General features: G+C 52.8%; 5 protein-coding genes across 5 annotated transcripts; 3 read left to right on the top strand and 2 right to left on the bottom strand.

The window, feature by feature from the left end:
• Nucleotides 1-1078: 1078 nt before the first annotated feature.
• On the top strand, nucleotides 1079-3099 carry ETH_00034465 (GTP-binding conserved hypothetical domain-containing protein, putative; the record flags this gene model as incomplete). The annotated part of the gene is made up of 2 exons (XM_013376733.1): nucleotides 1079-2461; nucleotides 2626-3099. 2 exons carry the CDS (start codon nucleotides 1079-1081, stop codon nucleotides 3097-3099), a joined length of 1857 nt encoding a protein of 618 aa, XP_013232187.1.
• Nucleotides 3100-4005: 906 nt separating this feature from the next.
• ETH_00034460 (elongation factor G, putative) lies at nucleotides 4006-8474 on the bottom strand (the record flags this gene model as incomplete). Its single annotated transcript, XM_013376732.1, has 10 exons — nucleotides 4006-4339; nucleotides 4651-4835; nucleotides 4985-5273; nucleotides 5585-5940; nucleotides 6080-6183; nucleotides 6386-6746; nucleotides 6916-7030; nucleotides 7248-7479; nucleotides 7818-7901; nucleotides 8126-8474. 10 exons carry the CDS (start codon nucleotides 8472-8474, stop codon nucleotides 4006-4008), a joined length of 2409 nt encoding a protein of 802 aa, XP_013232186.1.
• A 905-nt stretch (nucleotides 8475-9379) lies between these two features.
• ETH_00034455 (uncharacterized protein) lies at nucleotides 9380-12629 on the top strand (the record flags this gene model as incomplete). The annotated part of the gene is made up of 4 exons (XM_013376731.1): nucleotides 9380-9496; nucleotides 9596-10364; nucleotides 10887-12216; nucleotides 12395-12629. 4 exons carry the CDS (start codon nucleotides 9380-9382, stop codon nucleotides 12627-12629), a joined length of 2451 nt encoding a protein of 816 aa, XP_013232185.1.
• Nucleotides 12630-13109: 480 nt separating this feature from the next.
• Nucleotides 13110-14418, top strand: ETH_00034450 (uncharacterized protein; the record flags this gene model as incomplete). The annotated part of the gene is made up of 3 exons (XM_013376730.1): nucleotides 13110-13755; nucleotides 13901-13964; nucleotides 14205-14418. 3 exons carry the CDS (start codon nucleotides 13110-13112, stop codon nucleotides 14416-14418), a joined length of 924 nt encoding a protein of 307 aa, XP_013232184.1.
• A 1303-nt stretch (nucleotides 14419-15721) lies between these two features.
• Nucleotides 15722-24776, bottom strand: ETH_00034445 (uncharacterized protein; the record flags this gene model as incomplete). The annotated part of the gene is made up of 6 exons (XM_013376729.1): nucleotides 15722-17391; nucleotides 17557-18866; nucleotides 19218-19541; nucleotides 19714-20070; nucleotides 20258-21400; nucleotides 21619-24776. 6 exons carry the CDS (start codon nucleotides 24774-24776, stop codon nucleotides 15722-15724), a joined length of 7962 nt encoding a protein of 2653 aa, XP_013232183.1.
• Nucleotides 24777-25815: the final 1039 nt, after the last annotated feature.

Below are 25815 nucleotides of genomic sequence, written 5' to 3'. Positions count from 1 at the left end.
CCAAATACTGTTTGTCACCGCTGCATAGTTATAGCAGAGCTTCCGTGCTGCGCAGATACGTATAGGCGTACAGTACAGCGAACTGGGTTTGAAAATGATTATTTTTGCTTGTATTCGTTGCTGTTCCTGCCCTTGGGTGTTGATGGCACAATCATCTGGCATTTGGAATTTACCTTTACGTACACCGCTGCACTTGTTGCTGCAGCATCCCGTTCCTGCTGGGACCTACACCGCTTCACTTGTTGTTGGCATCCCGTTCCTGCTGGGTTTGATGCCAAAGTCGGCGCCCTCTGCAGGGCAGTAAGGTTTTGCCGCAGTTTTATGCAAAAGCAGCAACAAGAACTGGGCCAGCAGCAGCGCCCACCGTACAGCCAAGCAGAGAAAAAGCCCCAAACCGCGGCAGCTGCATGCATAGAGTTAGGAAATGGGCAGACAAGAACGGCAAAACGCAAGCCAGCAACGGAGGCAGTGAGCGGGAAGGCTGTAGCGACGGCGGACGCAAAAACATCTAAAACCGCATAATGTTGCAGCAAGAGCACTATGGAGCCTTGTTTCTGCATGCTGAAATTCGAGAGACTGGCTGAAAGGTTTATACCCAAATCCTCTAGAGTTACACCCTTCTAGCCTTTGGAGCAGTCGCCTCGAGCTTGAACTCTGGAGTTTTAACTGAGAAGCACGAAATTCGCTTATTTTTTACCGTAAACTAGATTCATTCCACAAAAGCTACGCCTCTGCGATGGATTCAATTGGTGCACTCAGAGGGACTGTCGATGCTTGAGTCGTCACCGGGTAGCTGGGGGCCCCTCTTGAGGCCCCCCAGCTGCCCACTGAGGGTGTCCTGCGCCCTCCCCCGTCAGCCCTTTAAAAAATAAACAGATATCCTAGTGATGGACGCTGATATTACGGAAACCGAAAACTGGATGAATTTGCAGGCCAGTTCAACGAATGAGTTATGGGGGCTGGTTTGCAGGACTCACGGTTTAGCATTAGAGCCCTAAGCTTGTGGCTAATGGTGTGGTAAGACATATGTGGCTAAAAGAGCTGAGGCGGTGAGGAGTAGCGTGCAGGCGGACCCCAAATGCAGCAGCGGGGGCTACTACCCCTGCTGCTGCTTCTGCTGGTCTTACCACCATGTCCTGGTGCAGCGGTCGACTTAAGTTTCCGCTGGATCTGCCGCAAAAACGCGTACCTACCTCAAGCTTTCACAGACCAGGGACTTGCATCATCCCAGTTTTTAGTTCTCCGGCAGCCGTGGAGAGGCCTCGTTGATGCAGCTCGAGGGCGCCTGCCTTCTTCCCAAGCGCTGCACCCGAAGCACAAACAAAGTGAGACTACGCTAAAGCGGAATTCCGAAAGTAATAACACGAAGGCATCCTCCAAAAGAATCCCTGAGAGCCCCAAGAAGGGTTGCGCGGCGGCAAAAGTAAGGGACTCTGTAAAGGAGGGATCTGTGGGTGACCCTTATGGGAGCCTCTGGAATCTGGGAACCCCATGGGCTCCGAGCGGAGGACAGGGGCCCGAAGAAAAGCCTGCACTTGGCGTGCCTATAGCTGCTGTGGTTTCCCAGAGCTCTAGCAGGAGCAGCGACACAAGCAAATCGGAGCACATACTGAGGACTGGGAACTACAGCTGCCTCCAGCCGTCTTTCTTGGGGTCATTTCTTCTGCCTGCACAGCCGAGTGGGCAGCATCTTAGTGAGGACGACTCAGACGCTAGCAGCTACAGCGGACTAGACCGTCACTCGCAGCAGCAGCAGCAGCAGCAGGGTGCGATCCGTGAGTCCTTCGTTCCCTATGACGCCGCTGATACTGCTGCAGCGGGAAGCGGTGAGGAAGGGGAAGAAAACGCCTGTGCTGCAGGCGACGCAGCTCGAGCAACGCTGAGAGATCGGCTGCTGCAGCAGCTGCTGCAGGGAGTGCTTCAGCAGCAGCGGCTCCCCGAGATTGCCGTCGCCGGTCGCAGCAACGTAGGAAAGTCTTCACTTATAAACGCCTTTTTCAAACTTTGTAGCAAGAGCAACAGCGGCAAGCTCCCGCAAGCCCGCTCTTCCCGCACCCCAGGCCGCACTCAGACTATCGACTTCTACCTCTTCAGCGCTGCAGCCGCATCTAGCTCGCATCAGCGCAAGCAACAGCATCAACGTAAGCAGCAGCAGCAGAGCAGACACAAAGAGCAACAGCTGCTGCAGCGAGGGGCCTTCGTTCTCGCAGACCTGCCGGGATATGGATACACTGAGGGGATCTCCCCGCAGAGGACGCGCCAGATCTCACGCACTCTCGAGGTGTATGTGCAGCGCAGACAGCAGCAGCAGCAGCAGCTGCAGCAGATGCTGCTGCTGGTGGATGGGAGGAGAGGCATGGGGCCGCACGATGCTGCCCTGATGCGGTTGCTTCTGCAGCATCAAATTCGCACAACAGTTGTCGTGACAAAAGAAGACAGGCTCGGCGCCCCGGAGATTGTGGTTGGTTGCTGGCGCTGTTGTTGCTGCCCTTGCTCCTGCCGCTTTGTCCAGGCTGACTAGTCTGCTGCCAGATTTGTTGCTCTTGCTGCTGCAGACGTTTCTGTTGTTTGCGCTGCTGCTGATGCCGGTGTATCGACAAGGAGATTGTGGGTTTTTCTGCACAGGAGTTGGTGGAAAATCTGTCAGATTTTAAGCAGCTCATGCTACCTTCTTACCTGGTGCAATTGAGGCTGAAGCTGCTGCTAGAACAGCAAAAAAGCACCAGAAACATGAGCGATAGTGAAGACACCAAGGACTGCGGCAGTGACTGTGGCAGCAAGGGCGTCTATGGCCTTTTCACGCCGCATACCTCAGCCCTAGGACAGCAAGCGCAGCAGCGAGAACAGCGGCAGCCGAGAAATCAAGTTCCAGTCTTCGTCGTTTCTGCCCGCACGGGTTCAGGCATTAAGCAGCTCTGGCAGCATGTCATGAAGACAGCAGCCATGGGTCCTCTAAGGCCAAAGGCAGCGGCAACACCAGAAGCAGCAGCTGAGCCCGCGGGGGAGGACCCAGTCTCGGCAAACAGGAGCACACGTAAGTCGAGGAAAATGGCGCTTCTCCTGGCAGGCCCAAGCGAAATGCCAGACGACTGTTTCTAGCGCTGCGAGAGAAGGCCACCTTAGGCGCTGCTGGTGGGCCTGCTGTTGGTGCTCTTATTGTTGCGGTAGCAGCAACAGCGTCGTTGTTGCGGCAGCAGCAACAGCGTCGTTGTTGCGGCAGCGACGTTTTTTTAGCACGAACACCTACTGCCCGGGGCAGAGCACAATATCTGAACTGGAGGTATTTTTTGCGCGTTTTTTCGGTCAGCTTGAACTGCAGAAGTGTAGTTGGTGCTGCTGCCGTATCGGTGAGTCTATTGTGTTTCTTTGGCTCCCTCGTGACCCTTCATTTATGCACGCTGCCTTTTACGAAGGGTCTGCGAGTTCTGCGTCGGGTGCTGCTGCTGCTGTGAATGAGCGTGCTTCGGAGTGGTGTGTAGCTGCTTGGACAAACATGCGGGCAACTGAATCACTTTTCTCCCTTTCTTCTTGTTTCTTTTTGGCGGCTCATGGTGTCTTCTTGGCTATCTGTTTCGTACTTTATTTGTCTCGCCGCTAGGCTATCTGCTGAAGAGACAAAGTAACACTCGAATGGTGGAGTTTTGTATAAACAGGAGCACATCGGACGGACGTAGAAGACGACATGTTTAAATACAGAAAATGAGGCAGAAAATCCTACACAGATCTAGACAGATAGAAGGAAAAATCTGAAAGAGGCAGTTGAAATGAGAATCACACACAAGAAGGCAGAAAGCAAGACACTTTCAAATTAAGTATCCATCAATCGGCGGCAGAATCCGTGTTCTTAAGCTTGAGGCGTTCTAAATCAGACCAATTAATGCTCCGCTGTAACTATTTGTCGGGGTGCAGTCAGCCAGAGAGATTTGAAGATCGCGATTTGTACTGAGGTTTCTAGACGACCTAACTGCCGGTTTGCACAGGCAATTTTAGGCTGTAGGGGCCGCTTTATTCGGCTCGCTTTTGCTGCCGTTCTTGCTGCAGCTGCTTCACAACCGCTTCTTGGTCATTTTGTTGCATTTGTTGATACCTTTGGAATGTCATGGTGAACTCGCCTTGTCCCTGGGTCTGCGCCCTGAGGTCCGAAATAAAGCCAAACATGAATCGCAGAGGGACCTCAGCAGACACCACAGCTGTTTCCCCCTCCAATGTACAGTCCGACACGCTGCCGTGCCTCCGGTTCAGCAGCCCTAAGGCACTCGCTTGCATCTCGCGGGGTACAGAGACCTCTACCGACATCAAGGGCTCCAGCACAACTGGCAACGAATCCTCATAGAAGGTACTGATGCACAAAACAAGAGATGCAGCAAGGCACATGACATACGCAAAAAGCATGGAAATCGTCCTTAAGTCTCGGCCTCCCTTGGTGTCCCTTCCACAGTTAGAAGGGGGCAAAGACAGACCCCCTATTGCCCTAATTGCTCCTCTGTTTCTGTTTGCCTGCTGTGTGTTCACTAGCCTTAGTCTCTCCTCCCGTAGACTGATCCTGTGTTCTTTCTGTCCTCGTGTTTGTCTCAGTCCCCTTCTTTTTGAAGGTCTCCATCCCTATCACACCCAGCAGCTATAATCCCTAGGAACTGCGCCTGTTCTCACCGTAGGGCGCCTGCAGCTGCCAGGCGAAAGGCAATGTCGCTTGAGTCCACGTCGTGGGCTTTGCCCCCCACCAACACAAACCGGGTGTTCACCATTGGGGCCCCTGTCAGGGGTCCGCGTTGCGCTGCTTCCAGGAAGCCCTTCTCTATAGAAGCAATGAAATTAGGAGGAATGTCGTTTCCTACCTGAAACAAAGCCACGAGAAGCTCTGTAAATTCTAAAGCTTGAGTACTGATTGCTCACCAGATGCCTTTGTGATCAGGCCCACACTAGGGAGAGAGAAAAGTTAATAAAACTCAATTGTAGGCAGTAGAAGCTAGGGTGCACGATTTACAAGCTGGTTAGTGAAAACGTTGGGTGTGTTCCCATCTATGTCGTCTCCTTGTTCGATGGGCTCAAAATAACCAATGACCCTGCCGAACTGCCCTGCGCCTCCACTTTGTTTCTTGTGGGTGTAGTCAAAGAGCGCTTTCTGGGTCGGCATTTCTCTGTAGTTCACTTTTGGTTGGCCAGACGTCACTTGCAAACGGTACTCTCGGTGCATACGCTCTAAGTAGATCTGTAAATGCAGCTCCCCCATTCCGGAGATCACTGTTTCCTTCGACTCAGGGTCTGTCCCCACTCTGCATTTTGGCGCACAAATTCCAAGCCCTCTGCCCCCATGAGTTGCAAGCCCTAGAAAGCTAGTTGCAACTCAAATGACAGCAGATGATACAAAGGGAGTTCAGGGGAACACACACAAATGTAAGCGCCGGCAAGTTAATGACAGACACTCCGCCATGTGGTTGCAGGCGGCAGAATCAGCTTCCGTTGTCTACGGCTTTTAGGCTTGCAGTGTACTCCTGAAGCCCTTACTTCCTCGACAATTTTGCGAATTACACACTAGGCTTAATCTGGCGTGTACAGCTGAAACTTTGATTTCACGATTTCAGACCTGAAGGTCGGATCTTCCCTTTGGAACCTGTTAAGGGCCTTGGCGAACTTGGGCTGGTCGTCTTTCCGATTCACACGGACAGCGAGAGAGACTACTGGCTCAGCAACGTACATCGAGCTGAGGGCAAGCTGGCAGCGTCCGTCGGTGAGGGTCACTCCAGAGTGGCACTGCAGGCCTCCCACAGCGATTATGTCTCCCGCCTCAGCCCGCTGTATCTCTCTCGCCTCGTCTGCATGCATCAACAGCAGCCGTTTCACCTGCTGTTTTTTAGAGGTGCTCAAATTCAACACAGAGTCACCGCGCCGAAGCGAGCCCTGGTACAGCCGCAAGTACGTTAGCTGGCCCACAGGCAGTTCCTAAGTCACAAACACCAAAACTCAGATGCTTTACCTTACACGCAAAATTGTGAGGGTGCCGATGGCCAAAAGTTTTATAGGGGCACAACTGCTGGCACAGTTTTGCGTCTACGCTTTATGGTTTATGTGCCGCTTTTACTTGGATCTTGAAGGCCATTGCGACGAGCGGCTTCTTGGGGTCACAGGAGAGGGACACTTCTGCTCCGTCATTTTCCATGTCTTTCGCCACTTGAACGCGGTCCTCTGAAAACCAAAAGACCAGGATTTCTAAACCCAGGCCGTTCGAGCCGAAGCCTCACATTGCTCCGGAGGAGCTGAGGCACTCAAAGAGGTTATTCACACTCTTCAGCTGTCGCATAGAGCTTAATGGGATTCGCCAAATCTACAAAAAGCGCTCAAGCTCCGCATTGCGTTTACAGTTAAGTTTGGGGGAATCACGGTTTACGTGGTGCGGGAAGGTAGCGACAGACAGCGTCCAGGAGTGGTTGTACTCCCTTGTTGCCTTTCGCCGAGCCCATGAGAAGGGGGGCAAATGTATGATTGAGGGTGCATCTTCTAATTGCACTGTGTATTTGTTCTGGAGGAACCTTATCCTCAAGCTGTATGTACGACTCCGCCAGTTGCTCGTCCAAATCAGCGAGGGCTTCTATGAGCTGATTCCGCCGCGTCTTTGCCTCCTCCAACAAGCTGTTGGGCACTTCAGAAGAGCGTTCGACTTCTTCTCCGTTTTCTCCTTTAAAATATATCGATTCCAAAGACACTAAATCCACCACACCTCGGTGACTGCTTTCGAGTCCAATTGGAATCTGTTCAAAGAGTAGACGCCAAGCAGTATGCAGAAAATACTTTCGGCAAGCTGTAGGACTGCACTGAAGACCGTGACAAACCAGAGGGCTAAATCGAGCGTGTGCATAAGAAGGCCGTATGTTAAGCTACGTCATTTTATCAGCCTCAAGTGTACAGCTCAAAGTTTACTTGAATGGGACAGGCGTTTATGCCGAGTTGTCTGCGAATGCCCGCCAGTGCTCTCCAGGGATCGGCTCCGTCGCGGTCCAGTTTGTTTACGAACACCAGCCGGGGAACCCCATAACTGTAAACAAACCCGTTCAACCACAAGCCAAAGAACTGAACCTTAAGCCCTTGGCCCTGGCCTGTGAATCACTAGCCTGGGCTGTACACAAATTCCCGTCATACAGCCTCGACATTTAGCGAAGCCGCGAGCCCTTGAATTTGCGGTTTTCAGTTTAGAACTTTGTTATTGCTGTTGTCGCGAGGTTTACGGCATAGGGTTCAGGTCAGACATTTACCGCTTCATTTGTCTGTCAACAGTCAGGGTTTGGCTTTGCACACCAGCAACCCCACAAACCACAAGGACCGCGCCGTCCAAAACCCGCAAGGCTCTCTCCACCTCAACTGTGAAGTCTACATGTCCAGGTGTGTCAATTAAATTCAAGGTGTAGGATCCCCCAGGGGGCCCCTCAGGTGGCCCTTTGGGCAGCTCCCAGGTGCAGTAGCTCGCAGCAGACTGAATTGTTATTCCTACAGCCAAGCCATACACTCTTGGAGCTGATTTAATAAACACTAAAGCTACAGGCACCTTCAAAGAAAGCAGGATGACAATGGCACGCTCATTGTAACCAGGCTTGAGATCAAATGCTTAGAATCTGTATAATGGCTGAAGCATAACACGAAGCTCTTGCAAAGGACCTTTCCGTTCTGGCCAGAGAGGCCAGAACGGAAAGGTCGTTTGTTTATAGCACAAAGCCCCAGGCTTGGAGGTTAGCTCTGGTCCTGAGATTTACCCTACCGCGTGGAGCGAATGCAGTACTAAGAGTTCGGTGTAGGTTTCAGGGCTCAATGAGGATGTTAGAGTTCACCTTTTTCTCTTTCCAGTTCCATAGAGTCCATTTTCGCCCCTACGCCGTCGGACCCCCGCACCTCGTGAATCTCCGCTATACGACCTACACTCAGAATTCAAACCAAGCCATTAACTCTGATTACCATGCCCTAAACCTTAAAGCCCAATCCATAGGCCCGTGAATCACTGCGGGCACCGGGAGCAAGACCAAGCCCTGAGCTGTCGCCTCTCTCTTTCCGTCACACGTGCAAGGTATTCTGCGTCTTCATAGGCCCTAAAATCTGGATTTTTGGCGCTACACACGTAGTTCAAAACCCCATGGCTTGCCTGTGAAAAAAAGAATGCGCTCTGTCAGAGTTGTCTTGCCACTGTCAATATGGGCGCTTATTCCGATATTGCGTGTTCGGCATTTGCTTGGCTCTGTTATATCCCCACGGAAGCTCTCAGATGCCATCGAGAAACAGCGAGTTGTGAAGAATTCCTGAGGCCGCTTTGCTGCTACTGCTGAGGGTGCTGCAAACAGTGAACGGCTCCAGTGCCAACAGGCTGCACCCAGGCGGGGACCAACAGCCGTCCACTGAGTTGGGCGCGAAAGCAGAGAGACTCCATCAGCTGTTTTGGGGTGCTTCGGCCCCAAGAGCAACTGTCCACCGGCCCGAAAGACCGAGAGGTTCATTGTCGGGGTTAAGGGTTGAATCTTTACGGCTTTATGCGGGGAATCTCCCCAGCGCTCTCTGCGTACTCTGGAGAGCGCCTTAGAGCTCCAGTCATCTGTAGACTGCCATATAGTGCATACGGTTATGTTAAGCCGTCAACCAAGAGCCTGAAACTCAATGCCCTGCTCTACCTGTCTTGCAGGGCCTAGGGCGCTGAAATTCAAGACAATTGGCGGCAATCCCGTTGCCAAATGCGGTTCATGACATAAACATATAAAGAAAATGAGAAAAATCATTGTTTCGTTGCGGATGTGCATGGTACGGCGCTCTGGTGGGCCCCCTTGGGCCCCCCACCATCGACTTCAGATTCGATCAAGGGCGCCTTCTCAAAGACGGCGCAAGGAGGAACTGCTAATGATGGTATACTGCAATATTGTTCCAATGATACTCTTCAAGGACTTTGGCACAGGGCAGTACGACTACCGTCTAGGGATCTGGGCTGGAACCATATCCACTTATCCATTTCCACGAAGAGATCAACCTCCTTGGTAGCCTCTAGATGAAATTTCACTGCCCTTACAGATATATTTGGTCTGCTTGTATAATCAAGCGTCTTCAGGGCACCTGGAGCTATCCTTGTGACGTCTAGACGAAGTTCCATTGTCTTTGGAGACCTTTGTAACTTGCTTGTATACTGTTTCCGGACTCTGGCTAGCCCTTGCTGTTCAGGTCCACTGGGTATGAACAGTGAAAGATACTGTTAGGGCTTCTGTGCCCTTTTCCGGCAACAGATATATCTCTGAACCACATTTGCACGCATTTTCCGCCTGTTTGCTGTTTTGAGTTCTCTTTCTAGTGTCTGCGGGTATTTGCCTGCATATTGGGATAACGCCACCAGGATTGCCTTTGCCGCTGCTTCTGGCAAATGGCTGAGGTGTACAGGCATGCTGCAGCGGTTTTACAGCTGATGGACAGCCAGAGAATCGGACTGAGAGATGCTCTTTACGGAGCGGCCAGGCCGCCTCAAAAGGCCCTATCTAGGGTAGGCATTTGCTCCTGTTCCTACTGATGAGTCCTACTGATGAGGCCGATTCTGAGTAGTGCGACTTATGTTGGTTTCGCGTCTGCTTACTCTGCTCAGGTATACGCGCTCCTTTCAAAGACACTAGCAGTGCGGCAGCTGCTGCAGCAGCTGTTGTGTCAGGTCGGCCTTGTAGATTCTTCGATAGCTGCAGCACCAGAATCAGCAAAGGGAAAAGCAGCAGCGATACAAACAACAGGAAGTAGAGAGTATTTGCTGCTGCTGATGCTGCGTGACTTGCTGCTATCTCCAAAAGGAATACAGGGAGGGGGCCAACTGAAGCGGTTGCTTCTGGAACACGAGTCTCATCTGCGGTCGTTGTACTCTGCTACAGCAGCAGATTCAACAGAACATGAAGCATTGGCAGCAACAGCAGCAACCGCGATTCCTAGATATCTGCGGGTAAACTTGCGAGTGTGGGACGCAGAAGCAGCAGCAAACTTCCTCAAGGCCAGGCTTCCTCGCTCACTCTGGGCCGTCACAGATCCTCTTCTGCCCTGTGTTATTGCTCTCCCTGCTGCCGCTGCACGACTACTTAAAACGAATGAGCAGCAGCGCCAACAGCAGCGAATGCTGCCACGGGAATCACCCGAAACTAAAGACACAGAGGAAGGAGCTGCGGAGCTGCAGGTTCCTTTCGAAGAGCAGCAGCTTCCAGAGCAACCGCAGCAACAGGAGCCTCTCCTGCTTCATCAACTCGTGCCAAGGGGTTTTGCTTCTCTTCAGGACAGAGCCAGCTGCACTGCAGCTGCCGCTGCTGCAATAGCAGAGGGTGACATCATTCTTGAGGGATGCGCCGCTCCGGGAAGCAAGACATTGCACATCCTCGGTACTTCTGGTCATCTTGTTGCCGTCTTTGTTGTCTTTAATTGCATGTGCTGCTTTCCATATTTTTCTGCGCCTTCTCTTGTGTACGTACGCCTCACTCATTTGGATCAACAGGAAAGTATGTGCTGATACATTTCTTTATGCATATGGACCCAGCGAAACGGATGTCCGTATGCTTATACAATCAGTTGTGTGTGCACAGAACCACACAAATTTGGTGCGAATTTCGTGGCATCAAAATAATCCGAAAGGGTTAATCAGCTAGCGTCCATGCGTGCCGATGTGGAAACCCTGCTGGCTTTGGTTTGGTGTACATGATGCTGCTATTTCCGCTTCCGTTGATGCTGCTGCAACAGTACCCTTGCCTAACTTTGGTGTGCCCGATGCTTTATATGCAGTGCCTGTTGTTTGATCCTCCTGTTGTTGCTCTGTGCATCTTCCACTATATTTCTTCCGGTCTGTCGCAGGGGGTGGTGATAACACAGAAGCATACATTACTGCTGTCAATGCGGCTGCTGTGCAGAGATGCTTGACACCAAGGGCCACTTGATCGTTCTCGAACGGGACAAGAAAAGACTTGCAGCAATGCTGCGCAGGTTGCAACAGGAGGCAGCCCTCCGGGGGCCTTATCTGTCTCCTTGCTGCAAGCCGCAGCATGCAGCCAGCAGCAATAGGAGTAAACCTCCAGGCAAAGCCAGCAGCGATAGCAATAGGGAAGAGTCCCTGTGGCTTGCGGAACTAGCAGGGAAACGTCCTCTGTACTTTGCTCGCTCTAGTGAGCTGCCCGGATCAGCAGCAGTAGACGCACCAGCAGCGCCAGCAGCAGCAAGTTACCCAAAGATAGCCGCAGCTCTTCCAATGCTGCTGGTTGAGGTGAGGCGAGCAGACTTCGCTGCTGTCGATGGGAAGGTTCCGCCCTTCTGCTGCGCACAGAAAATTGTCTTGGACCCTTCATGCTCGGGCAGTGGCCTTCCCATACATGCAGTAACAACAACAGCTATACCAGCAGCAGCCCGTGAGTCCTGCGGCAAAAACAGTGCCCAACGCCTCCATGCAGTCGTCGCCGGCACTAAGGCGAGAACTTGTGATCCTTTTGCGTCTGCTAGTACTTTTGTCGCTGCTGTTTCTGCGAGTTCTGTTGAAAATGACCCGCCCGATTTACTGAGGTGGAGCTGGGAGGGGTGGAAATACAGGGCCAGCGTCTGCAGCTCATCTGAGGGCCCTCCGTTGGATGGACGCCCTGCAGATTCATTTGATGGACCCCTGCCTGGCGTGGTTCCATTGGAATGCGAAGAGGAAAGGGTTGTGCGCCTTGCTGCAATGCAGCGAAAGCTGCTGCTGCATGCACTCACAGCCTTTCCGGCTGCCTGTCTCGTTTGCTATTCAACTTGCTCATTGTATGTGCACGAGAATGAGGCCGTCCTGCTCGGCGTGGGGCTGCAGCAGCCGCAGCAGCATACCCAGCGATTGGAGGGGCAGACGTCGCAGCAACAGGAGCGACAGAGCACTGCTCTTCAGGGCTGGCAAGTTTTTCGTCCGTCCCTCCACCCAGGATGGTTTGTGCCTGCTGCGGCTGTTTCAGAGTTGCGGCAACAAATTAGAAACAGCAGTAGCAGAAGTACTGAGGAGCTGGAGAAGGCTCTAGAGTCCTTCGGTTCTCTCTGTGTGAGGGCGTCCTTCCAAACTCACAAGTGCAGAGGCTTCTTTTTGGCTACAGTGCGCCGCATCTCTCCTTCACTGGGAACAGCAACAGCAGCAGCAATTACTGCGGCTGAGAAGAGAGCAGCAGGGACTGGTGGTGGCAAGACTCGTAAGAGAAAGAGGGAACCAAACGAACTTGTGGCTACTGTTACGTCACTGGAAGCCACTAAAACCAAAAACAAGCGCAAAATACGCGGTTGCACTAAGGCGGGCATCCGTATCTAGGGTTTCTTGTTGTTTCAATAATCATTGATTTACGGCTTTTGGCGTAGAAAGGAAGCGGGGGCATTTCTGCTGAGAGCCCCAAGGGTTCCTTTGAGTGGCACGCAGTAAAAGCAGTACTCTTGCAAAATGCACAGCACCGGACGAATCAGTCGTTGGTGCTTGCGTAGCTCTTGGTATATGTGGAGGCCCGTTAATATTGGCTGGAGACTCTTCGGAAGTAACGCTCTTCGGAGTGTCGTCTTTTGTGGACCTCACGGAGCAATTCTACCGGATGTCCGCGGAAATTCGCGAAGTGCCCCACGGCTTGATAGACGATAATGGCAAGGAAAACTTTACTTGATGATTAATGGCTTGGGGTTACGGACGTGTTTTAGGGGCCCTAGCATGTGCTGTATGGAGTACGCACGCACGCAGAGCCGCAGCGCTAGCGGCCAGTATTATCGTGCTGTAGCTACAGAATGCTTCAGACTCGACTGTTGTAACATCATGAATTGTACCATTGCTAGACTCTGTGTGTCAGGGAATGCAGGACCTGTACGTTTGCCGTGTATCTGGGGCTGTGTGTTCCAGAAAGTCGGCCGCGCTTGCGACATGTGATCAACAAAACATCTGTCACCCTGTCACTTTTCTCCGCATTTCTTCGATTTTGCAATTTTAAAATAAAGGCAAGTGACTTTCCAATTATCATGCACACTCAGGGCTCCTAGCAACTTCACTTACTCCGTCGTTGCTGTAAATCGGCTCCACGAGGGGGCCCTGGGGGCCCCCCTTCGTCGACCTAGGCCTTTCTTGGAGTCCTTTATCTGCCCTCTATATAATTATGAAGGGGTTTTCAGTGGAACCTGGTGTTTCCAGGGGCAGTTCAGATCAAAAGACACACTGTTCGTCAGCAAATATACCAGAAGCCGGCCTCTCTCTGACTGCTGGGAATGCTTCCTTGAGAGCTCCCCAGTGGCCTGCGAAGTCGCCATCTCTACTGGGCGCCCATGATCCCACAAACACCAAGAAGGTCTGCGTGCTGCTATCATCAGAGGCACAATTCTTCAGCACAAGTGGGAAGGGGGAGAGAGAGTTCATTGCCGATGCTGGCGTGTCTCTCTTTTCCCTTTTAGCTATGCACAGGGCAGCACAGAGCAGCGGATATACACTGGAGTTTGTGACGTTTTCGGGAAGTCCTCCTCCCGTGGCTTCTTTTGGTACCCTTGAGGATTTGAGACTTTTTTTATCAAAGGAGAAAGAGGAATGCGCTGATCTGTTGCTACAGCAACTGCAACGGCCGCAGCAACTGAGGAAGGCAACAGCAGCAGACTATTGTTGCCTGCTTCTGCCACACCATTTGGGAGCTGCAATAGACCTTTATAGCAGCAGCAATACAGGAACCCTCATTAAAGAGTTTGGGGCCCTGAACAAGCCTGTTGGGGCAGTTGGCTACGGCGCATTTGCCCTTTGCGCCAAGCCACTAACTGGTACACCTCGTGGTTAAGACTCATAAGGGCGCTGTGCCTAGGCTTCAGGAGATACGTAGTTTCCCAGAGTCTCGTGCTGCCGGTGGCAAATCACAAAGCCTTGGCGCTACATCCATGACTTGAAGTATGTCGTTTGTTGCTGCAGAATCTGAGAGCTTTCCACTGGCCGGCCGTTTAGTCTCTACAGTTCCATTAGCCGAAGAGGCTCGGTGAGCAACATTCTTTGTGCCTCTGCGACTGCTGCCATTGTTGCTGCTCCTTCGGTTGCTTCTGCCTCGTACAAAAGCATCCACGGGTGTTTTCTCTTATTTTGCCAAGTGAAAAGCAAGAAGGATTTCGAGGAGCCCTCTCTGCAGCTTGGGAAGCTGCCGTGTTGCCTGTGATGCAGCAAAGCCTCTCATTTTTGCCTGCTTGTCCTGTTCCTTTTTTGTTTCCAATTTGTTCCGTAGATACCCGTACTTCGGGCTTCTGCCGTTTCACCTGGAGCTACACTTTGCTGCTGAAGGGGCCCGCATAGCGGCGGGTCCCACAGGAGCTCCAGCGCTCGTCGTAGATGGTCAGCTCGTCTCAACTGGTAACGAAGCATCCACAGAATTCCTTCTTAAAACCCTTCTACTGCTCTCCTCAGTGCAGCAACAGCAAAAACAGCAACAGCAGAACTAAAAAAGTGAGACAGAGCGGTTATACTTTTTTGTCTTTCCGTTCTTTTCTCGCGCTGCTTTATCTGCCTTGTCTTAACACCCGCGGGCCGACTTTGTCCTCAGTAGGTTTAGGTTTTAGGCACGACGCTCTGGATTTTGAGGCATTGGGCTTGTATCTTAGCTCATGCGGAAGCACACAGGATGCATCTTAGCCGTTGTCCCCTGCACGTGCTTTGTTTTCCACTGCTCCTTCGTTGCAGTTCGCTTCCGTCTGCTTCCGTCAGTACCCCCAACAAGTGTACTAAGTAGCACCGCTGTTGATCAATGTGTAGTTAGAGCGTATGTAGCCATGATGGCAAGCCAATGAAGATGAGCTGAAGCACAATGCCGCAGCCCGTCATGCGCTGCCATCTGTCGGCTATCTTTTTTGTTACTGCCTGTTTCAAAGGGGCAGAAAGAAGTGAAGTGGCACATTGGAAACTGAAAATGAAAGAAAAGAGAAGGGCAGACAGACAAGCCGAAACAGCGGAAGACTTGAAGGGACAAGCACGACGACAAGGTGGACAGACCCAGCATTTCCTTGCCTTCCACTGTTATTTGTCTGGTACTGCGTCTTCCGCCTCCCTCGTATCTTTTCCCGTATTTTTCTGCGTCTTTCTCTGTGTGGATCTTGAAGGTTACAGATTTACACAGCCACTCTCTTCGTCTCGATGGCCTTAACCAGGTGCACCCGGTGCCTTAGCAGCATTTTCCGCTAACGCAGTAGAAGAGCCCGGCGACAGCCCGGCGACCGCAGCATCTGACGCTTTTGTGGGGACAGCCAAATGGAGTAAACCTGCTAAACCGTCAGAAACAGAAGTTGTTACTGTTCCACAGCGTGAAGAGAAGACGCTAGCACTAGCAACAGAAGCAGCAAATGCTTGAGATCCACAACACGAACGGAAGCAGCAGATTCTACAGTATTCACCTTTAATTCTTGTTGTTCAAATGCGAACTACCCTAAGCACTGCTCATGCTACATCTGCTGAATTCCTCCTCAAGTGTTTCCGCTATAAAGATTATACCGGTCGATTCTCCTGAACCCAAGCGCCAGTCCTGTCTTCAAAGTCCTGATCCGTCCACACAACTCGCGCTGCGACTCTGTCACTGCAGCAGCACGTGCTTTAGCGCGACAGACGCTGCTGCTGCGGTTGTAGTAGCTGCAATGACTTTGTCTTTGGGCCATTCCGCGCAGCACTTGCTGCTGCTGTTGCTGAGACACAGCAGCAGTTGTCGTTGGTGCTGCAGCATTCCCTTTTATGCTAAATTGAACTTTCACTGACATGTCAGACGCTAAGGCCCCAGAAGAGCTTTTCAAGTCGGTTTTTAATGCACTCATCCGGATAGAATACTCTTGCTTCCTGCCGCGTATCACAGAAGCCATCGCCTACTTCTTCCGCTGCTGCACTTAAGGCTGCTGCTGCTGCACGTTGGGCAACGACAGCAGCACCTTCTTTCGCAGGACGCAGCCTGGCACTGGCTCCCCTGCTCAAGGCAGCAGTTGCTGCTGCTGCTACTGCGCGGGCTGCTGCAACCGCTTCCTGACTCTGCTGCTGGCTGCTGCTTGTACTGCTGCCGCGCTGCTGCTCCACACTTGTAGCCCTAAAGCCGCCAATGCTGCCACCACCAGCTGCAGTGGGAGAAACAGCAGTGGGGTACGGCATGGAGCCTTGTTGCAGCAGGGATGGCCGGCGAGACGGTCGCGGCGCCTGTACTTGGTCAGTGCCACTGATGCCCCTCATAGTGAAAGCATCTGGCGTGGAGTCCCACAAGCTAAGCGTTTCTCTTGAGTTTTCTGCTACCCAGGTGCTGCTGCTGCTGCTGCTGCGCTTGCTGCAGTCGTCTGGACGCCTCATGCTGAAAACCCCATGCAGCTGAGGTGATGAGCTCGCATTGACTTCGGTGTTCGTGCAAGGCAGCCAAAGCCGCTGCTGCTGCGATTGGTGAGGCTTCTGCTGCATATGTATAAATCCATCCTCATCATAATTCCAGTTGGGGTCGAGGCAAGGAACGGAAATCCAGACATCTGTTGCGGCTGCAGTCGGTGTTCCGGGTCTTGGTTCCACCCGTCCAAATGCAGTCCCTCTAACCGCTGAGGTACCAGTGGCCCTTTCTGTTGCTACTACCCCGTAACCAACTTCTGCTACACTTCTTTTGTCTGTGGAAGAAAAGTATGAACTTCGAGATGGTTGCAACTGCAACTGTTGTCTCAGCGTGACTACCTGCTGCCTCTTGCTATCGCAGCTGGACTGCGCGTTGTGTGGGCACCTACAAACAGTGGTAGCTGCCGCTACTGTTCTGCTGTTGTCTGCATACGGGCTGCCCTCCTCAGCCCTGCAATATCTGCTGACAGTTCCAGAAGCACAACCAGCAGGACTCTGGCCTGTAGTCGTAGCGATATGGGCTGCAGCAGCAGGCAAGGCAATAGCACGAGAACGATATGAAGAACGCGCTGCTTCCATTGTCGTAGAGGGTACTGGGTGCGCAGCTGCGGGTGTCGCTGCAGCAGTATCACCCCACAATCTGCTGCCGCTGCCGCTGCTGCTCCTGCTGCTGCCACGGTTCCCCCAAGCTGACAGGTGGTGCAGCAGAAGGCGATTTCGGGCCGGTCGAGAGTCTCCGGTCCCCCTGCAAATTGGGCTGTCCTTGAAGCTGTTTCCCCTCAGCCATGATGGGAGATTGCTGCTGCTGCTGCATCGGATGCTCTTCAAACGAGTCCACGACTTAGGCCGGCCAAATGAAGCAGAAACCTTGTGAAGAGAGGGAGGCATGCTCACAGCAGCAGTGGCAGTTGCTGTTGGTGTCGGTAAGCACGGTGAATTCCCTGGAGTTCTCCGGCGTTGTCGAGAGCTTTTGTTGAGGGATGTTAGTCGCTTGCGGACCCGCTGTAGCACCATCCTTTTGTGCTGCTGCTGCTGCTGCGCAAACACTGTTGCCCTTTTCCCTGTTTCTTGGCCTGCATACGCGAGTGACACGCCAGGCAAAAGGAAGCCCATCAGCAGCTGAAACGGGAATAGAGCAGCCGGCTGGACGTAGGCAAGAAAGTAAAAGGAACAACAGCCCCCTCAGAGGCAGCATCGAACAGCAGCAGTACCAGCGACAGCATACGCAGAAGCCCTACCTTGGCGGAAAGTAGAAGGGCCGACCTGGAACTGACTGTCAGATTCCTTCGGCATTCGTAAGAGAGTCCAAGCAGATCGCCTGGTGCTGATGCTGCTTCTTTGGTGCAGTTCTTGCCCCGAACGGCCACTGCGGTTCCTCCATTTCCAGAGCTTTGCGGCAGACTTGCTGCTAGTGCTGCAGTCAGCTTTGGTATTCACTCGATCAGCAGTGGCAGAAATAGCATTGGGACAATTAGAAGAACCGGCCATTGCTGCTGCTGCTGCTGCTGCCGCTGCTGAGTTTTGAACTTGACCCTTTAGGAGGCCACGCAAAGCCTCAATGGACTTTTGTCTGGATGCCTGTGCAATTTGGAGTGTTTCTGAGGGCCGTTGCTGCAACTGCGTACCTACTTTATGCCGAGAATTTCGCAAGCTTCTCCTGCTGCTGCTGCTTCGGCTGTTGCTCTGACCGCATTGTCGCCTTCTACGGGCTGGAAGACTTTCCAGTAGCTCTCTGCACGCGAGTGATGGCTCCACATCTGACCAAGCAGTGACTGCAGCGGCCGCAGCCTCTTCTGGTTCCTTTGCTGCCGCTCGCTCTTTCTCAATAAGGGAACCTGTAGAATGATAGCGTCGCACTGCAAGGCTGCGCACCTCCTGCATTTGTTGCTGGTGCGTCCGCGCCTTTTGCTGCTCTTGCTCTGGACGCTTTTGTTGCTGCTGCTTTTGTTCCCGTTGCTTATTCCATTGCTGCAGCACTGAGCCCATTTTCTTGTGGCATGGTGTGCGGCATCGAATTACACGCTGAAGCCTTTTTGGCCAATAAGAGCTGCTATTACCAGCCCCCTTGAAATGCTGTTTCTTCATGCCGAATGCGCTTTTGGTTACTGATGTCTCTGGGCTCTTGCTACTACTGCTTTTGGTTTTGTCGGAAGTATTCAAAGTCCCACCGTCTCCTTGGACTGAAGACTTCCTGTTTTGGCTTCCGCCTCTTTGGTGGCCCACTTCGCCACTAGGATTCCCCGTTCCCGTCGCTTTAGACACATTGCGCTGCTGTTGCTCCAACAGTTGCTGTTTCTCCTGTACGTGGGAAAGTTGCGGATTCGTGTTGACCACGGCAGCGGGAACAGCTTCTCCTGCTGGCAATTTTGCCTCCGTAGCTGCAACTCCTGTTACTGCTGTTTCTGCCACTGTTAGCCCGGCGGCTCGGTCGCCTGGCCCTCTTGGTGCAGTGTATGCGCAGCATCCACAGCAGGCTGCTGCTTCCAAGCGCAACAGGTAGGGAAGCACTGTTGTGGAGAAAACGCATCTGCTGCACTTTTCCTCCACGCTGAGTACCAAAAGAAGCAGAAGCAACAAGAGAACATGAAAAATCATCCAAGCGCTCCGAAAAGCTCGAGTGGTGTTAGTTAGTTTAGTACCTGCTTAGCTTGCTGAGCTCCAAACTTTGGGACAGCGTGTTTGTAGAAGCTACGGCTAGTTCCAGTCAGCCCTGAGGAGCGTCTACTGCCCGGGAATCACTGATTGCTTGCTGTCCCTAAGAAGGCACTGCAGTTAGTTGATACTTGCTGGAGACGACATTTCACAAGGTGCGTGCACTGTGTGACTGGTTTTATCTATTCGCCGCTCGCAGCCAACCGCAAGCAACTAAAAGAAGGATATAACACCTCAGTGGACGCACCTCAGCACGAGGCAGTGAAGCACAGACCACAAGAAGGAAAATGCCACTCCACTGCGCAAAAGCAGTAGCAGCAAAGATGCAGCAGGGGGGCCTGGCACCGCTTGCTTTTCTACGAGGCACAGACACGCGAAAATGACGCAGACAAAAACAGAAGTATACACCACAAAAATTAAGAAGGCATGGCGCTGCTGCTGCTGCTGTTGCAGAGCTGCTGCTGCCAGCTGCAGTAGCAGCGGACCATACACCACCAGGTCCTCAACTGCATGCTGCTGCAACGACAGGAGTTGCAGGTGAAAGGGGACGTCCAAGAGGCAGAGGCAAAGCCTGAGACGCCGACAAGCGAAGTTATGAAAGCTTTGTTGGCCATTTAGTGTCAGCAGCACCACCTGCAGTGGAGTGACGCGAGCAGCAGTAGCACCAGCGACAGCAGCAAGAGGCACAGTATGCTCTCTTTAGGGCACCAACTAGACAGTTGTGACCTCAGTGAGGCGCGTACCTCAGGTGAAATATGTACGAGACAAAGGAACGCATTCTTGCAGACACCTTTTTACTGTTACCGCTACTGCTACAGCCGCTACTTCTGCTGCTGCGGCTGCTGTTGATGCTGCATGGTGACAGCAGAAACAATGCCGCCTCTCCACCAAGCTGCAATATAAGACGCGCTCCGGCGTAGAATTTGAAGCCATTCCAGGAGCGGTACTGCTGTTGCTGCTGTTTTGTGCCGTTTAAGGCCCAGCTTAATGCAGCAGCAGGCAGTAGCAAACTCATGAGGCCCCACAATAGCAGCGCTGGCTTGCCGCAGCTGTTCAGTCGTTTCCGCTCCATCCAACCAACACGCCAGGCCACATACTGCCTACAGCACATACTCACAGGGTGCAGCAATAGTGGCAACAGGGACAAATATGTGGAGAGGGTTGATGTAAACTCGGACATCCGGCACTTCTGTAGATGCTCGGCTTGGTTAGAGCTGCCGCCATAAGGAGCAATTACGGCCGAACAGTAAGAAAGGTGAAAAGCCGATAGAGGTGTGGCACACATACTCTTCAACTGCAGCATCTGCAAACTTCAGCGTCAGACGCTGCAGGGGCAACGGAGGAGGAGTGCTACGACCTGCTGACTGCACCAGCAATCGAGCAGCTGCAGCACCAACAGCAGCATCTTGCAGTACTAAAAACACTTCCGCTGCCTTTGCTCTGCAACAGAGATAAAGATGCTGCAACCGGCGTTTCCAGATGTTCACTTCCGTTGCTTTGTCTCCCAAACGTGTGAACGAAATACATGGCGATTTTTCCACCTCTGCTTCTGCGTTTGCTGCTACTGCTCGTGATGACTTATTATTCGCCACATCACTGCGTAACGGGGAGACGTCAGCGGTCTTCGTACGCTGCTTTGGAGTCGCAATAGACTGCGGTATCTCTGCTGCTGCTGCTGCTGCTGCTCCCGGTCCATCCGTTGTTGACACGGATGTTGCCTGCGCAGTAGCCGTTTGTGTAAAGCAACGAGCTCTTGATGCTTGTGCACTGCTGCTTTCATCTGCTGTTCTTCCGTCGTATGTATAACAGCTGCTGCTATCGCTGCTGCGGCAAACGCTGCGGTGCGCACAGGCTTTTTCGATACCTCCTTGTCTGCAGCCTGGAAGCTGCTCTTCGTGCTGCAGGGACGGCATTATTCGTGGTATACTCCCAAATGTTCCTCTAGCCTGTCTATTTGAGTTTCCGGGAGCCATATTGGCGGCAACGGCAGCCGATGCAAGGGGACCTGGCTGTGGTCCCTGCTGCTCCCTCCACAGCAGCTCCCTTTGCAGAACAAGAGCCACAGCTTTTTGCTGCTTCTTCTCTGCTGCAAGCTCTCTCGATATCTTTTTGTTGTTTGCTGTATGAATGCATTTAAACAGAATCCTCCACAAATGTGCAAAGGAAATTGCGCTGCAAGTCGTCTTTTGCTGCCGCTGCTGTTGCTGACGACGTGTGTGGTAGGTGACTGCACGTGAATCCACACGAACTGCCTTGAGACGGACCTCTTGAGACGCTGCTGCTTTGCAACGTCTTGTTGCGTTTGTTGAAGCTGAAGGCGAGGAAGCAGCAACTGCTGCGGCAGCTGCATCACAGATGACTTGCTGCAGCAGATGCTGTGGCAGCGCCGATCCTGCCCTGCTCTGTTGTTTTCGCCACTGCTGGAGCCGCCTGCAGCAACAGCACCAAGAGCAGTAGCATAAAGTGTGGCAGCAGAGTCAAGAATGCAACAACGAAAAATGGGAAGCCCTAACTTAATAAGAAATGCACATAACAGCGGCAAAAAGCAGGTCCGGGAGGAATGCTGCAGCGTAGAACAGGCCGAGTCAGGAGACACGGCAAGAAGGCGAAAGTGCAACAAAGTTTGCGCCTGCGCTGGCAGTCCTTACGCTGCAGCTTCTACGGTGCCGATTGCCCTTATCACAGACAGTTCCGCTGCCACGTCATCCTCCTTGTCCTGTTGCTGTCTCTCCAGATGTTTCTGCTGTTCGAGGTGCAGAACGTGCAATTCCTGTAGTGGCCGATCTACTATCTGCTGCAAATGAGGCGGCTGTGTATCTGGTGTAGCCAGGCAGTCGCTCAGCTCTCCCCGTTGGTGGCTTTGGCTTTTGCAGGTGCCATAACCAACGCTTGGATTTTTCACTGATGCAACTGCAGCATTTGTCGTTGAGGCTACTGCAGAGTCCACAGCATATGCGGGGAGGTCCTTTTCAAGTGTACGGACAGCGGCTCTTTGGCACAGTTGCCAGCAGAGCTCCCAGCACATGTCCAGTGAGACTACAAAATCGTCATCTATTTGATTCTCGGCGAGCCGCTGCCTCAACCACTGCAATCCGTGTTGCTGCATGAGCTCATCCATACTGCCGATGCTGTTGGTGCTGCCGCCATTGCCATGCGGGGCCACAGTAGCCAAAGTAGCTGCCAAGGCAGCAGGAGCCACCGCATCTGTAGCAGTAGAAGAACTAGGGACGGGCACTACAGAAGAAACCGGAGCCTCTATCGTTGCAAGAGCCGCTGCGCTCGCGTTTGACAGATAGGTACTGCTGCAGCAGCTAGCTCTCCTGCTATTGCTGGCAAATCCAACGGCACCATGGGAAAGATGAGGAGCGGCCGTTGCTTTTGCTGTTGTTGCTGCTACTGCTGCATGGAGAGACGCAGAAATCTGGCTGCTGCTGCGGCAGAGACTGCTACTACTGCTTCGAACTTCTCTCAAATATCGAGCTGGTAGGCCTCTTCTGGTAGCCACTGCAGGCTCCTGTTCCTCATGAAGGTGCAGAAGCCTCAAAAGTTGCTGGTGTTGGTGCTGCTGTTGCTGCAGGGGCCTCTTTGTCACCCATCGTTTCTTAAGAAATATAGGACGGGTGCTGTGTAGCATAGTAAATCTCCTTGCAGCTTTTTTCAGAATAGCAGCTGCTTTGCGAGACTTAACAATCCCTACAGCTGCAGCGGCAGCACTGGAAGCAGCTGCCACCGCTGCCGCGCTTCGAGAATGTGGCTTCATTCCGGTTGCTGGTGATGATAATGCTGCAGGGCCAAACGTAGCATCACCCTTCTGTTGAGGACCCCAAGGGGGCTTATAGAACAGCTCACGGCCAGCGCAGTCTGCTGGTCTGACTCCGCTGCTGCTCCTGCTGCTACTGCCCCCTTGATGTATGCTCCCACGTCTAGACCTTGAGCTTGGCGCTGCTACTGGAAGAGTAGCAGAGGCACTAGCTTCCTGAGAGGGGATATCAAGCCGCCCAAAGCGCCATACCTGCGTGGATTCTGCAGCTGCAGCCGCAGCAGCAGCTGCAGCGGCTGCTGCTGCAGCCGCTGTTGTTGCTGCAACTGCTGTTGTGGCTCCTAAAGCAGGAAGGGCATCTTCTTGCTTTGTATCAGTATCATGGGGCTGGATCCAGGAAATTGGGTGTGGAGCCTGCTGTTCTTGCTGGTGTTGTAGCTGCTGCCGCGTCGTCAACAGCGGCTGGTAGCTGATCCTTGTCAAGGACTGACGCCGCAGATTTGTTTCGAACCGCATCGCTTGGGTCCCCGTAGCTGCTGACAGGAGTGTATCAGGTGGCCAAGCCCCTGCTGATGATGCTGTAGCTGCTGAAGGCTCATACCGGTTATGCAGCAGGCAGGAAGGTGTGGTGTGTTGTCGCCTGCAGCGGAAAAACATGTGGCAGCCTCCCACTCTCTGACGTAGTGGAAACTGCCTGTAATATTTATCTTGTTGCTCATGCAAAGAGTCAGTTTGTGGTGTCGAGAGGTCCATTCCTGCAGCATCTGCAGATACTGCTGTGACCATTTCCGCCCCTGCTCCATGGGCGCCCGCAGTGGCTTCTGTTACTGTGGCTGTTGCCCCTTGAAGTCCAGGTATTGCAGATCTAGTTGATGGGGGAAGGGTTTCTGAAAACTCTTTCACTGTCAGGTCCGTAGGTAGTGACTGCACTTGCTGCTGCTGTTGCTGCTGATGCGCTTGCTGGTGCGACTGCTGCTGCTGCTGCTGGCTTCTCTGCGGGGCTAATCGTGGTGAAGCAGCTAGGCATAAAGTGTTGCTACAAAAAAGAGAGTCGCGGAGCCGAGTTTGCTGCTGCTGCTGTCTCTGCTGTTCCACCGGTAGAACAGCAGTTGACCCCGGGCTTCTAACTTGGCTTTCCTTGACTAAGACTGGCTGTTGTGGCTGTTGCTGTTCCTGCAGCTGCTTTTGCTGCTGTGACTGTGCCTTGTGGTCGCCAGGTTGTGGCGATGCTTTTGGACTGGGCTGGCGGCTTCTTCCCCGATCTGCTGCCGCTGTTTCTTGTGCTGCAGCGTCTGATTTCTCCATGGCAGCAAATGTAGCTGCTACAATAGCTGCAGGTTTTCCTCCTCCAGGAGAAGCAGCAGCAAAAGTGGCGGCTGCGTGGACGCGTTGAGCCCTTATGACCCTAAGTTCGTACGCCTCCAGGCCGGGAAGGGCTTCACATGTTGTTTGATAGGGTAGCAACTCCGCCACAAGAAGAGCAAGCGCCTCCCTCCATATTCGTGTGCATAAGCACCAGCCAAGGAAGTTCGCTGCAGCCGCATGGAGGGCACTCAGGGCTTGGTCAGCAGCACCGGCACCCCAGCGAGCTGCCTGAGCAGCACAGGGTGCTGCTGCTGCCAGCGCGAGCAGTATCAAAAGAGTTGGAGGCAAACCGGCAAAACAGTAGAGCCCAACAGCGACGGGCAGATAAGTGCCCCCATAGAGCCTGGCAGGAGTAAGTCCCAGAGAGGGTGGCCCAACTGTGAGAGAAGAAGCAAGACCCGGCAGCAGAAGCCCCAGTAAAAGCCAAAAATCTGCTGCGGCCATGCGACCACTGATGGCGTAGGTGCCAGCTGCTGCTAACAGCAAACTGAAACCCAGGGAGCTGCCCAAAGCCACGGTGAATGCCCAAATGGCAGAGTTCGAATGAAGGACTGCAGATGCGCCTTCTTGCTGCAGTGTTGCTGCCAGCAAAAATCCGCCGTATATGGTTGATAGGAAGGCTGGCAGCAACAGAGCCACGTAGGCGCCTCCTGGGGGAAGATGCAGCAGTTGCACCCTCATCTGTGTTTCCGGGTGGCTATAGAGCCAGATGACTAGGTGAGCATTTAGCCGAGAAGGGAGAAAGCGGCCCGCTCCTGGGCGTCTTTTCTAGCTACACCGAAGCCCGGGGCCAGCCACAAAGGCCCTGTGGAAGGGATGACAGAGGAGGCACATCAACGCAAGTGGGGGATAATTGAAGTGGATCAAGTTGAAAGCGAAGCAAGGGGCAAGCAACTGGTTATGTCAGAGAAGAGAAGGAGACATTGGGCAACGCGCGCCCGAAATGGCCGAGCACCTCGGTACTGTCTTGCAAATCACGTCGATGAAACGTGCAGTTTCTGAGGCCACAAAGGATTTATTTTCTTACACAAAGAAGAAAAGAAGCAACGGAAGGACAAAGACAGCAGAAAAAACGAGCGGAACAGGGGGCGCCGTTCAGCCGACGAAGGCAGCTGTGCATCCACCTGGGAGACACAAAGAGAGGCACTATGCTTCAGTGTTTTATCTGGTTTATTGCTGAAAAAACCCTGGTAGCCTGGTTGTTTCGTTTTATAGCAGGGCAAGAGGAGACATAAGGAACCGTTTTCAGATGTATATGAAGGTTACAGGGGAGCGAGAAACTCGGGGGCCCCCCAATGAAGAACCGAGCGAAGCCCCGAGTTTGAGCAAGAGACCCGCATCATAACGAATAAAAACTTCCCCTCCATTCCTTTAGAAATATGTTTATTAGTACGGTATATGATTTTAGACTTCTGGACTCCAATCTCGCTGGAACAGTTCTATGGAAGAGACTGTTCGTGCACTGAAAAGGTCGACGGCTGCAGCTTCGGAAAAACGCGAATTCATTCCTAAGCATCGGAAGGTCTAGGGTGCCCAAATTTTTGCACAAGTTTTAATGCCTCTCTACACCTCATAAGGGGAGAATTTTCGTAGAGTTGTGGGATGGCGTCACGCCATAGTCTTCCACAACGCGCCACCACAGACTTTGGGCAGTTCTGCACTTCATATTTGAGCACTAACCGCTGAAGTGGTACTTAGAAAACACACAAAATGTGAAAAA

This window comes from Eimeria tenella, genomic scaffold (genome assembly GCF_000499545.2).
Source record: "Eimeria tenella Houghton genomic scaffold, Eth_scaff4, whole genome shotgun sequence".
Classification (NCBI taxonomy): Eukaryota; Apicomplexa; class Conoidasida; order Eucoccidiorida; family Eimeriidae; genus Eimeria; species Eimeria tenella.
Note: the sequence above shows the minus strand (reverse complement) of the source record. Positions and strands in the feature narration are given on the sequence as shown.